The sequence below is a fragment of the Lissotriton helveticus genome, chromosome 2_1, assembly GCF_964261635.1.
Source record: "Lissotriton helveticus chromosome 2_1, aLisHel1.1, whole genome shotgun sequence".
NCBI lineage: Eukaryota > Metazoa > Chordata > Amphibia > Caudata > Salamandridae > Lissotriton > Lissotriton helveticus.
Window position 1 is genome coordinate 1245114230 of NC_136059.1, and position 14365 is coordinate 1245128594.

The 14365-nt window shown below is 43.3% G+C and overlaps 1 protein-coding gene across 2 annotated transcripts in view; it reads left to right on the forward strand.

Annotated features, from left to right (window-relative positions):
- COPS4 (COP9 signalosome subunit 4) overlaps positions 1-1005 on the forward strand; it is a 187964-nt gene extending 186959 nt beyond the window's left edge. For both annotated transcript variants that reach the window (XM_078676188.1, XM_078676189.1), the window contains exon 10: positions 553-1005. In XM_078676188.1, coding sequence (XP_078532314.1) covers positions 553-686 — 134 coding nt within the window. In that variant the 3' untranslated portion in view covers positions 687-1005. The remainder of the gene's footprint in view (positions 1-552) is intronic.
- Positions 1006-14365: the final 13360 nt, after the last annotated feature.

The window sequence follows — 14365 nt, forward strand, 5'->3', positions numbered from 1 at the left end:
AAACCATCCCCGTGAGGGCCGCGTATCTATACAGGTGGCAACCTGGTGGATCATTGGAGCCGAGTGTATGTGACGAGTACACCCCCGTCAAGCGGGCACCCGCTTGCGAGTGCGGCAGGCTGGTGTTGTTGGAGCTACAAAATATAAACATATATATATATATATATATATATATATATATCCTATATGTGACTGCATAAAAAGTGGCACATCTTTTCGGATCTGCTTCTTTATGACATGTAATTGGCATGGGGAATGGTATTTAAGGAAGGTCAAGACTTTTTAGTCTCCCATCAAGTAGTTCTTCATGCAATACATAGAACCTGGTTTGTATAGTTACTGTTTAATTCTTGGTTTTTACCGATCAGATTTAATTTAAACGTTATTAATGATTTCAATGTACGCATTACTCTTTATGAACCTTGATTTCCTACTCATGATAATAGAGAATCCTTGCAAGGTTGAAAAGAAAGCAGAATGATTACGTAGAATCAAGAGGTGAAATGAGGTGCAAAGCTGAGAGATTTAATATATTGGTGCACTCTGTTTCAGCTCGTGAAGCTTTACCAACGTGGGACAAACAGATCCAGTCACTTTGCTTTCAAGTTAACAATTTGCTGGAGAAGATCAGCCAGACTGCACCTGAATGGACTGCACAAGCTATGGAGGCTCAGATGTCTCAGTGATATTCAATGTCCATCGTTGCCAGGCGTCCTATACATTTGATATTTCATCCCTTCACCAGTCAACGGAAAGAGAGATATTTTGTCTTCAAAACAATCACTTAGTGTTTAGCTGTTATTTCATTGTTGCCTGTCTTGTTTTAAAAATGTCTTTATGGTGTGCATTTATGTGTCTGGTGGATGCACTTTTTATTTACCCTAGACCTTGCACACAGTTCATTGTGGGACTCCAGCAGCTAAGGAAGAACCCTGCATGCTTTTCCATACTTTTACCTGTTGGGGGGACAGGAAGGGGAAGCAAAATAAAATGTACTCTGCAAAAGTGTCCTTGTTGATTGTTTTAAAATGAAGCCGCAATAGTACAAATTTAGCAAATGTATTTTGTACTTGTTTATAATTACACGAAGATGCCCGTGTTGCTCCTTCCCTTTTTTTTTTTAACCTCTTTAGAGAGAGAGGGGAAGTTGTGTAAATGTGTTAAATCACTTAGATCTGTCTAAAGGCTTTCCTAAACCAAATGCCCTTTTATCCCTGTACCTCAGGAACCTTCTAAATAGTTGACTATAAATAATATTCTTTTACCCATTGATAATTAAAACCTTCATTTATTTTTTTACATTCTTTAAGGTAAAAATTCGACTTGTAACATGGTTCCCTCATATTGCGTCCCAAAACATTTACTTTAAATTAGAAGTGCCAACCAAAGAGCCTCATGTCTCTCTGACATAAATAAATCTGTTTCAGCATCTTGAGCTAATGCCTAACACCACTGAGTATAGTTCTCATGGGAGCCAATCAATCCATTCACCTAGTTAACCCACTAAAACGATGATCATAGGCAAGCAAATGGAAAACTCCGTAACTATTAGTAGCTACTTCAACTCTGAATATTAATTTCATCTCGGTCACGTGCATTTAAACAAAATACTCAAAGTATTTTACCATGAGCTACCGTATGAAAAGGCATTGTCCTGTGAAAAATACCTGCACTCCTCCCCATGGCACCTCCTTCTTCTTTCCTCAACATGGATATTATATCTGGCATATGATATAAGACACTAGGTTTTTACACAGAGCAAAACTATTGTGGAAAGTGGGAAATCTGCTCTATACTTGGCCATTTCACCTCAGCCATAGAAATGTTGAGCTAATTCTACATCCTGTGGTAAAGCAGATGTCAAGCTGGAACAAGACCAAAATGTCAATGTGCAGTTAGTGTCTCAAATGAAAATGTCCACTCCTCGCATTACTCTTTAAAAGCTCAGCTCACCTGCTATACTGCTACCTATCCACTCTTTCAAGGGGTCATATTTACCTAAAACTCCCTCATTGCAGACTCTCTCTCAGATGTTTAATTTCTTAAAACACAAAAAGGAAAATGCTGGATTCTCTGAGGCAAAGCCTTGAAAACTAGTAGAGGAATTGCCACATCTCTGCATACTGAATTTTTGGTTTCCAATTTGAGATAGTCTTGAACCTTAACTTTTTCGTGAAATACAATTTTGCTGAAAATGTTTATATTTAAATTTAAGGTGATGGGTACATGCTCAAAACATCTTTCCACATCTCTTCTTCTTGAGAGCAGACATATAAGAGGCTGTAACTCCTAAAACGTGCCCCCAGTAATAGATCTGTTTGTTGGCGTCTAAGTCACGAATCCCATTATGTTTGGGGTGCAAACAATCTGCCAAGAAATCCAAGGGTTAAAGTAGGCCAAAACAAATTATTTAAGAAAAGTCATTGATGTGAAACCCTCAAAGTCAAATCTTGAAATTAAAAAGGAGAGTGATAATTTTTAACAGTAAGTATCTTTAGGATAGCACAAAACGTGTCCTGCCTGTAGAAAGGTGGCTCTGTATATACTATATCAAAGTAAGGTATAGTGTGCACGTAGTCTAGTGGATCCCCAAAGGCCTGCAGAGGTAAAAGTACACACCACCTTACTCTCTATTTGTGGGGTGGGCAGTAAGGCTTTATGAGAGGGTAGTGTTAAGCATGTATTATACACACTCAGGCAAGAAATGATGTCACACACTCCAAAAGACTCAACTCAGACCAATTGTTTGTATACAAAATATTTCTTTAGTTGTATTTTATTTTTAGAACCATGCAGGACTTGGTACAGGTAAGTAAAGTTGTCCTTTTCAAAACAGGTTGATGAGAATATGCAAGCTGGATGAAATTGACTTTTACAGGTTTCTAAAACATTTAAAGGCAGTTGTCATAATGTTGTAATTACTTTTGAGATTTATTTTTAGAGTACTTGTTAGATTTCTTTTTCTACTCAGTGTGGTATGCCTAGATATCACACTGTGACGAGAAGGCAAAAGAGACACAGATGATGGACGGAATGCAGAGCAAATCAAACATTCACCTCCAGTCAAGAGATCTGGGTTAAATCCATTGTTCTTTTGCTCACCATGCCACCCCAGTTTAGACCCGGCCATATGCAAATCAGGCTTGACCCTATGCCGCATGGGAACAGTCCAGCCCGAACTACCAAGCCAGGTCCTCCCTAGATTGGAAAAGAGCATCCTGGGACCGGTTTCGAGGCATCACCCCTCATCAGCCAGGCTAGCTTGAATCCAGTGGCACAGTGAGCCCGGGACCCATGTCTGGGCATACCCGGCCCACTTAGGGCTGGAATGTTCCCATGGGGAACAGGGTCAAGACGGATTTGCATATGGCTGGGTCTGAACTGGAATGGCCTGGGGAGCAAAAAACCAATTAATTTAGGCCCAGATCTCTGTACTGGGGTGAAAGTAAAACATTGTTCAGAATTCTGCCGATCAATTGTTCTTTTGTAGATATCACAGTGGGACATTTCCTCGACTTTAACATTAAAACAGTTACTTGGGTTTCCATACATACGCAACTCAACACTTAAAACTTTTTCAGAGGAAAAACAGTCAATGCAATCCTATGGAAGACAATGTGTTTATTGCTTTGCAGGTAAGCAATCTGTTTTGAGAGTCGAGTTTCTGGGTTAGAACAAGGGTTCCTCCGGGTCAAGGATGCATTCAAAGAGCACCCTCAGCAGCACTAGGGCGGCCAGGTGCAGAGTGCTGAGGCCCAATGTTAAGCTATGTGGCTAGGGGCTCCTCGGTTGGTGGCTGCTCTCGGGCAAGCCACTGGTTTGAGGGCGCAAAGCTTCTAGGGTCAAGCTCAGGACAAAGGGGGATCCCAGGCAGCACACAAAGGTGCACTCACAGCGGCCCAGGCGGCCCGGTGCAGGGTGCTGAGTTGCCGTTGGGTGCCCGGTTGGTTTCATTGGGAGATCTCCAGTCGGAATAAAGATTGCAGGCTCAGGCAGGGAGGCTTTCTGGAGGCAACCACTGGCTGGAGAGGTACGTTGGGATGCTAGGGGATGTCTGGACTCAGTGTGTTGGGCCACCCAAGGACGTGGGGCGTCAGGTGCAGGGGTGTCTAGAGGCGTTTAGTTTCCTTACCAGCTCTGGTCGCGGTTGGGGGTCGAACCCTCCAGGTAGAGGCTGCAGCCATCGTCAGGAGGCTTTAGGTAGGTCAGGGATCACCAGATCCTAGGTCAGGCTCGCTGGGGGGACCTCCTTGTGGTGTTGGGCCACTCGGGCTATGTGCGTTGGGTGCAGACTGGCAGATTCAGCCAGAGTCTGGTTCTTGAGCAAGTCCGGTGTTCACGAGAAACAGTTTTTGCAGGGAAGGTCCTCCGGGTTCTGGGTGGCTGCTGGACACGCCGGGGTTCCGCTGGAACAGGTCGAGGTCGGGTCAGGCGGGTTGGGCTGGGTCCAAGGCAGTTGGAGTCCTCCTCCTGTTCCTTCAGCACGGCTCTTCAGTTCTTCTTCTTCTTCTTGGTTGTCTGAGAAGGCAAGTTTCATGGTCGCCCCTAAATACTAAATTTAGGGGCGTTTCAGGTAGGTACAGGTCTGAACCAATGGGTCCCTTCCTTGGAGTGGGTACGCCCCCTTTTATACCATCCTCCAGTGGAAGAGGGGCATAAGCCTCTCTCTGGTTGGCTGGTTCCTCCATCTTCAAGATGGCAGGGACTAAGAGGTGTGCTTCAAAGGTGGGCACACCTCTCCTACTATCTTGGTTTTCCCGCCAATTCTCCCTTTCAAAGTGGGGTTCAGAACCGATGGGGGCCCTGCCCATCCTGGGGGGGGAGGCTTGGCACATCTGCCCAGGATGTGCTTTGTTTCAGGATCCAGAGAGCTGGAGGCTCTCGACCCAGAAGTCCAGAAACATGTCTGGGGTTGCAGCCAGGACACTAGATTTAGGTCGTTTTTCAGGGGGCATCTCTAAGATGCCCTCTGAGTGCATTTGGTATTAAATCCAACAATGCTAGTGTGGGTTTAATGGGCTGAGAAGTTTGATACCAAACTTCTCAGTCTTCAGTAAAGCCATCCTGGAACTGTGGTGTTCGGGGGGCCAAACTCTCAGTCCCTGGTTTAAAATGGCCTTACTGGACTTACAATACCTGTGAATGGCACATGTACTGTAAGGCCCCAGGGCTCATGCCACTGTGCCCTCACCTGTGGTATAGTGCACCCTGCCTTAGGGCTGGAAGGCCTACTTTAGGGGTGACTGACCTATGCCACAGGCAGTGTTTTGGTGGGCGTGGCACACAGGGAGGTGTGCCATGTTGACTTGTAGTATTAGGGTCCCCCCTGGCACACAGAATGCACTAGCAGTGTGTATGGTTCAGGGAAGGAGTCTCTGATGGTGGCAAAATATGTTTCATCTCTGAGTCTTTCTCTGGCTACAAGGCCCCATTGTGCCCCTAGCACCTTTTACATGAGACTTATCTGTAGGCTAGAGGAGTGCCATTGTTGGAGCAAAGGTACAGTTTTGGGGAACGAGCACAGGCCCTAGGTACCTGATTAGCAGGAACCCAAGGCACACTTAGTCTAGAAGCATCAAATATCAGGCAAAAAGTAGGGGCCAATCAAGCAAAAAGGGGTACTTTCCTACACTGCCTGGCAAAGTCTTTCTGTGTTTGATTATATAATGTTAAGTAGTTGAGCTTCAATATTTGCTCCATGTGCCCCAAAAATCTTTAAAGTCTTTGTAACACTAACCATTGATGGCAACATAGACACTTGATTTGGCATAAAACCTGTGAATCTGATCAATCTCCTGCAATTTCTCATTGCTGCTTGTAAAAAGGCCTATTGAACATGATTGAAAAGTTTTCTCTTTTTACAGCAGTACGAATACTAGTTGATCTTTATTAAGTATCGTGGCGAAAATGATAAACAATATGTCTCATTAAACACGTCTTTCATTTTGTGATAAATGTGCAATAACATTTGAAAGCACATTCTGATTCCACAAAAATGTTAAAAAAAAAATATTTAGGTCTCCCCTAAGCAGCGCATGCACTGTCTCTTTGCTGTATCTATTATGTATGCCTACATTCCGCCCATCGCTTTTAATTTGCTTTGCATGTCCTTCGCAAAGGCTTGCCTCACTGTGGTCAGTGTTGTTTATATGTCCCTCCTTTTTATATGTTGACCCCTCCCATGGAGTATACCTAGGCTTTCCTGTTTTCAGTTTCTATTTTTGGTAAATTCTGGTGGGGTTTTTTCTGTTTTTTCAATACCTTAAAAAAACTGTGGTTATCGGTGGTTACATATTTTCACACCATTAAATATCAGCAGTCACAGTGTTTTTCCAGTGTTTATGGAATTTTAATTTAATTTTAATTATTGCTTGCTTTCTGCACTGATGGTGCATGTGTATGGATAGCGTGTGCACAGGGTATAAGAGGTCCAAATACATTTTTACTGCACCAGAACGGACTACAAAGTCAATAGCATTCTTAATTAACTCTGAAGATTGTAAAGATGCTTTCAGCATACCATCTAGCAAGATACAAGGATCTCTTACACAGAAGTACTTCAGCTCAGGAATTGATTTTGACAGACCATCATACAACTTTTTCACATACTTAGCTGAGGTACTGCAAATACAAACAATATCACTCCAATCTTTATTGAACTTGGTACATTTTTCAGCAGCATTCCAAGTGACACTGCGTTCTACGTTATCAAACGCCTGGTGTCATGTTTTCACCACTATCTCAGATGCTTGGTGACAACATTCTTTTTACATATACCTGTCACAACATCTTGCATTGACTGTTTAAAGCTTGAGGTGTTTACTTACAATCCATCAATACTGACTCACTAGAAAAGGAGGCTGATGTATCAAATGATTTTACCCATTCTCTGCTGTGGGTAAATGTGATGGTACATTTTGGGAAAGATTCTTATGAAACAAGCCATTTTACCTATCAGTGAAATCGAATGTAGCCAAAGTATCAAACATGATTTTGATATTGCCTAATTCTCTACAGTTTATAAAATAACTAAAAAAGACCTAAAACATGCTTCTAAACACTGCATCTTTAGACCAAAGACCACAAAACTGAAAAAAGCAGAAAGAAGAAGAGATAATATTTTAGTGACATTCCTAAACAAAATTCAAGCAGAATAATGTTAGCCCAGTCTTTCTTGATGCTACCTTCTATAACAAAGTTACATTGTATTGGCCCCTTCAGGAAGAAATAAAAATGTATTTTTCACTCATCTGTAACTTTCTTTAAATCGCACTTAGTTTGTGGTTGCAATGGGTTTTCTCAGTGTTTATATGTTTACACCGGTGAAGGCTATTTTCCTTTCGGTGGGGTTTTATCAGTTATTACAGGTTTAAACCTAAAACCAGATAGCCTAAGTATACCCCTATTACGTGTAGGCTTGCCCTGTTGTGCACGTAGGCACACTATTTTGTTTCTTCCCATGTTTTAGAAATGTCTGCTTTCTTCCTGTATACGTTCACCCATCCCGATTGCTGTAGTGCTAATAAACTTATGGCTCGTCATTTGTCATCTTCATCCATATGTAGTTTACAAACATCATTCTGTTGGCTGTTGTCACTATTATATTTACATTGTTCAGATCGGCATATCTCTGCATTTTTTTTTCTGTAGACACAGGGAGAGCCAACTCCCAGACTCAAACCCAGATCACCAGTCCCAAAGTCTGCAGCTCTGGATGTTATGCCCCTGAGAGCCCCCACCATGTAATCCATGTTTCCATTGGATTTCCATAAGTGCTATTTAAAACTGCCTACCTCCCAAACTAAACCTTGCCAGTCCTGTGTCCAGTGGGAGCTGGGAAAATGTGGGCCAATCGGAGCCCACACGTAAGTGAAGGCAAAAAAATGGGGCAGTGATTCACAATGTGTCCTTCTGAGCAGGTTCATTTTGTGATTATTTTAAATATGGGCATGCGCAGTCTGTTATAGCATAGTGACTGACCGCGCAGCGGCCTTACCTAAATGGTAACAGCCCGGTCAAGTGTCATTCATCAGGGGGTCAAACTAACGCAAATGCACTATCATCGCAATACCACACTGAAATAATTTGTCATGCAATTTGAAGTTCTACCCGTCAACCTCCGGAATCGCTTGTACTGCATCTTTAAAACGACATGCTGGCAATGCACATTGATAGGCCAGTACTTCGAAACTGCTGCCTCTCTTGTATCCCACTTGAGTCGAGTAGGTCGGGTGTTGCCAGGTTATGTTTTTGGGCGGCAGCCCCCCAAGAGGCCTTTTTGCGGTATTGGTCACGGAAACATAATGTTTGTCACGACGCCGTGCGGGAATCACGTCGTCCACCACTTTCGTTTCACTTTAGTCTTTGCACAAGCAGTCTTCTTAACCTGACTGCTATAGGAAGACCGTCATTCTGGCACATCCCCGGCTGTAGTTGCATGCCACGGCATGAAGTGCTGGATTTTAAAAGATCCCCTGTCGAGGGTTGGGAAGTAGCACCACAGTTCAGCAGCAACCGGTAAGCATCCCTGCACTGCAAGTTTGTTTGATTGTTATCTCATAGAGGCTGTCCCGAGTTTTGCCAGTCTGGGGGCTGTAGGAAGGTGGAATCCGACTGCATGGTTACCCCCACTTTTTGCCTCGTATTATGATGGTTTTTTAATTCGTTTGGCTGCGATCCTGCTATCCAGGGTCCCAGCCTATCGGTTTCCCTTTCTAAATTGATTGCATGTACATTAGGTACACTCCAGATTGGTTACTGGGTTACCCTTGTAAGTCCCTAGCAATCTTCCCTCTAATTTTTTTCCTCTGTGTGCGGCAGTGGAGGGTCTCTTGGCGCTGCAATCATGGCTATGTGCGCCAGGAACCAGACCACGTGCGTGTGCAGCGCCAAATGTCACTCCAAACTTTGCCTTAAAAAAGTGAAAAGCTGGTGGATTTTCACACAAACAGCTCCATGTTAAGGGTCTTAGGGCCGATTTGCATATTGGATAACGACGCCATGACATTGATTGGTTACACAGGCAAGTACACTCAAGGTTTAGAAAAGCACAAGACTCCAAAAGATGGTACCATCATAAGATTTTACTAAATATTTTTAACTGGAGCACTGTTCATTGGGTGGGGAAATGTTGAGAGCCTATACAATATCACATATACAGAATAAGTTACAAAATTACATAACATTTACAATTTGATGTGAAAGCTACTGAGTAATGTTGGGCTATCCCGCCAGGGATAGTTTGTAAAACTCAGACATCCACGCAAACATGGACTGTGGGAGAGGGACTTTCAGACAAGTCAAGTGGCATCACTAGATGGGTGACAGGGTTGCTTCTCATGGCGATCCTTGCCATTTTTCCAGTGCTGATAAACTTTATCAAGGTCAACTTTCCCATTCAGGAGGTAGGCCTTTGTCCTCATCAGCATATCCAAATGCTTCTGCTCTAGTCTATTCCTCAATTAACTCTTGATAGTATTCATGAGGCTGAATCCTCGTTCACAATCTGCACTAGATGCTTGAAATGTTGCGCAGACATCAACTAGCTGAGACACCACACTATATTGAGCAGCATTGCGTACAGTGAAATTCACCATGTCTTGAAATGTGGTAAATAAACCACTCTTTACATGTTCTGCCACCACATATTTATAGTCTCTGTATTGTCGAACAACATCTTCTGGTGTTTCACAATCACCCAGGACCAAGACATTTTTATACTTTTTTGTGTTTTTCAGTTCATCCTCAGGGAACCTTTTTTGCATGTGCTCCCAAAGAAGGGAAACAAAAGACAGAATAGGCCCACTGTCAAATTCTTGCCTTTCCTTGTACAACACCATCATTTCTCTTACATTGCTGCTCCAAAAGACAGTGTCCCCCAAATACTGTTCCTTAATTTGGCCAATCTTTGCTCTTGCATACTGTACAGCTTCGACAGTAGTCAAAGAACTTTTTTGGAACAGTTTGCACAATGATGCAAATTCACTCAGAATGTCATTAAGTACTGCAAGGGAAATATGGTAGTTTGAGTCAGATAGCTTTTTATAACAATATTTAGCAACTGGATCATTCTCTTCAACTTTCTCATGCTCAAAGTACTTAAGAACAGCCTCGTAAATCCGAATTAGTGCACCAACTGCAAAATGCCTCGAAAGCCACCGGACTTCATTCAGTGGTCGAAAAGAGACCACTTCACAGTCAGTGACTAATGCCATTTCATCCAGCTTCGACTTCTTTGCAGGTGATCTGGAGAACACAGTGTAGACAGTCCTCAATAATGTCTCCATCTCTTTAATCATTGGAACCCTCTTCCAGGCATCATCAACTCCCAAATCTTCCCGATGAGCGACACAATGCTGCTCAACTAGATGGGGAATAGATTGTTTAAGGCGAGTAGCAACACCATTATTTTTACCGAACATCACAGACGCACCATAAGATGTGAACATGACCATTTTCATGAGGTCCAGTTCATTGGCAGTGTAAAATTCCTTCACAGCAGTAGTGATGGCCTCAGCATTACAAATAGTCTGCTTCACTATGCCCCCAAACTGTGTTTTGTGCTCTGTTGAGGTTACAGGTCGGTACTTGAAGTACAGAATGAGCATTTTTGTAACAGAAATATCTGTGCTCTCATCAATTCTCAATGTGTGATACAAAGCGTTACGAAGTTCTGTCATACCTTCACTGTGTATCACGCTATTGATGGCCTCAAGGAACTCAAAGGCATAGTTCTTGCTCCTCCAGCTGTCTGGTATCTTCACATACAAAGCTAGGAGGTCATGGATGTCTTGTACAGATAACATTGAAGTATTCATCTTGACTGCTGGCATCACATTGTTGATGAGAACCTTTATCTCCTCAGGCAGGGATCTGTGTCGTTCATCTACTTCCATCCTATTTGCTTTGTCAGTGGCAGTTTCTGTCAGCATTGCCCGCACTCCAAAACCAAACCTGGCAGCAGCACTTCTGTTTCTCAATATCACCATGACAGCCTCGTGAACGTTGCTAATTAGATGGCGTTTCAGGTAATCCAGTTTCCAGCCATCACTCCATTTATTCCCTGTGGAAAAGTCCCCAACAATCTTGGCTTCTGCACATGCTATGCAAATTAAGCCCACGTCTGGACTTTATTGAAATAGTTCCCCAAGTTGCACGCGAACCTTGCTTCGTGATTTCTGTGTCTCAGCCTCCACAATTTCTTTCATCCACTCTTCCTTGAAGACAAGGCAACATTTCTTCCTTTGTGGTGAAGCATCACACTCTGCAGAAGGTACAGCTTTGCGCTTGAACATATTTGCAATAACTGGGTTTAGCCTGCTATGCCACAAAGCCTGCAAAATAAAGGAACAAGGTTAAAGTTGATGCCTATGTTCATGATTGCAATCGGTCACATAATACTGAGGCATCTTCGGCAAAACGTAGAGTGTAATTACCTGGATTTTTCTGTCCACTGTAGTGCCCTTTCAAACTTCTATGTAGCACTGTCCGTAGAGCCTGCAATAGAAGTAAAGATTGTTACAGCACATTGTGAATTTGTAATACAGAATTATACCATGTGCACCATATGGGGACTCTACCAAACAATTACCTGTTGTGCTAGTACTCCCGTATGTTCCGTCAAATGTGTGGGGTACTGTCTGTGAAACCTACAACAGAAGAAAACATGGATAAGGTATGTTGTTATATTACAATGTACAAGATGCACCACAGTTTAACTCTACCAAACAATTACCTGCTCTGCTTGTTCTCACGTATGCCTGTTCAAATGTGTGGGGTACTGTCTGTGAAACCTACAACAGAAGAAAACGTGGGTAAGGTATGTGGTTATACTACAATGCACAAGATGCACCACAGTTTACCAAACAATTACCTGTTGTGCTTCTACTCACGTATGCCCGGTCAAATGTGTGGGGTACTGTCTGTGAAACCTACAACAGAAGAAAACATGGGTAAGGTATGTTGTTATATTACAATGTACCAGATGCACCACAGTTTAACTCTACCAAACAATTACCTGTTTGTTCTGCCTGTACTCACGTCTGCCCGTACAACTGTATTTGTAGCACAGTCTCACAAACCTGTAAAAGAAAAGGGGTGCAGATTGTGAATCTATTTACCAAGCACCCCCCAAATGCAACGTGGAACATAAACAGAATTACCTTGTCTTTGTGGGTACTCACGCCTGACCATTCAAATACAAATACCTTACAAACTGCAAACCTGCAATTGAAGACAAGATGGTTAGCAAAGGCTTTTAAGAGTTACAAACAATGAATGGGACTGGCCCAGATACTCCACTAGGAAAAACGACCAAATAGTTACCTGGGATTCCAGTTTAGGCAAATAGGCAAGTGCCCCTGTGCTTCATTATTAGCATCCATTAGGCTAAACTTATCTGCACCTCCCCACACAATCCAGCCACTCTCCTGCATTTTGTTTACCTTTTGCCATGTCAATGTTTTAACGGAGACGTGTCCCATTCACACACATTTGCATGTAATCACATTTACAATAGACCAGTGGAGTGGTGTATGCATGGTGTGGTAGCGCACTACCATTACAGACAACACATATCCAATTCAAATGAGCACAGCAACTGCCACCACCAAACCTAAGGAGTTTGCGTTTCATTTGTCTTCATCTTGGTTGATCTTGTATTGGTGAGTGACTGTATGTATGAAAGATTGTATGGGGGAATGAGTGGATGTGTGTGTAGACCTAGAAATCAGTGAGTGCGTATGTGGTAAGTGGTTTTACTGTGTCAATGGTTTCAGGAAAGGTAGTTTGTATTTAACACTAGGTGTATCATGTGTTAGATTAAAGTGTGAGGAGGTGTATTGTATTATCACATGGATGATGTCATTTGAGATGTCATCAGTGATGTCACTAACCATGTCATGAATGATGTAATATGTGACATCATCAGCAGTGCATTGCGGGCGCGCGAGTTATAGTGAGTCCAACTAACTATAACGTGGCAATTTCAATGGTTTTATGTCAGTAAAATTTCCAGCTAACTATAACTGGTGTCAAACCTATGGTTTTTTCAGTGAATTTAATAGGTTTTTAAAATGCTAATTCCTAACTATAACTGGTGTGAAACCTATGGTTTTTTCAGTGAATTTCATAGGTTTTTTTTAATAGCTAATTTCTATAGCTATGAAATATATTTTTTATAATGAATCCTATATTGTATATTTATGTAATACTATTTTTTTTATGTATATTCATGGTTTTTTTTTTTTGCCCTGGAGCGCTCCCGGTGCGCGTACCGGTGAGCGCACCGGTAAGCGCAATCTTGCGGCGCGCCCCGGTGCGCGTACCGGTGAGCGTCCTGTTAGCGCTATTTCCGCGAACGAAAACAACATCGTGACGTATCGCGCAGACGCGTGATGCGTCTTATGACGCACGGCGTAAGCACCCCCGGGCGTGCCCCGACGCGCTTACGCTACGCGCCCCGGGGCGCGCCCCCGGGTGCGTAGCGTGAGCGCGTCGGGTCATGTGACCTGAAAATAACACTTTTCATTGGTTCAGAACAGTTTTGTTTTCCAAATGATGAAAGCCCCCACCTTTTTTCCTCATTCTCACTTTGTTCTTTGAGTGAGGAAGACCTGTTTCTATTCATTGAGAAATGGCTACAGTAGCAGCAGGAGCATCTGCACCACCACCACCACCACCACCAGGACCACCACAACACCACATTGGTGGTGAAGAAGAAGAGGAGGAGGAGGAGAGGCAGACAGAGCTCTTGAGGCGGAAAGCCGAGAGCAAGGAACAATTTTAAAGATTACTTTTAGAATTGCTATTGTGATACTCTGTGTTTTTAAAAACGACTTTTAACTCTTGCTCCCCTTCGTGATTCCCCTCCCCGCGCAGCCGAGTCAGGCGCTGCAGCGGGTTGCAGGAGAATCGACGTGACACCCGGGCACCGCCCACTGACACAGGCCATGCCCCTTTTTCTATTTAAGGCGCGCTTCCTGGCCAGCGCTCGTAGCAGACAGAGCTCTTGAGGCGGAAAGCCGAGAGCAAGGAACAATTTTAAAGATTACTTTTAGAATTGCTATTGTGATACTCTGTGTTTTTAAAAACTACTTTTAACTCTTGCTCCCCTTCGTGATTCCCCTCCCCGCGCAGCCGAGTCAGGCGCTGCAGCGGGTCGCAGGAGAATCGACGTGACACCCGGGCACCGCCCACTGACACAGGCCACGCCCCTTTTTCTATTTAAGGCGCGCTTCCTGGCCAGCGCTCGTAGCAGACAGAGCTCTTGAGGCGGAAAGCCGAGAGCAAGGAACAATTTTAAAGATTACTTTTAGAATTGCTATTGTGATACTCTGTGTTTTTAAAAACTACTTTTAACTCTTGC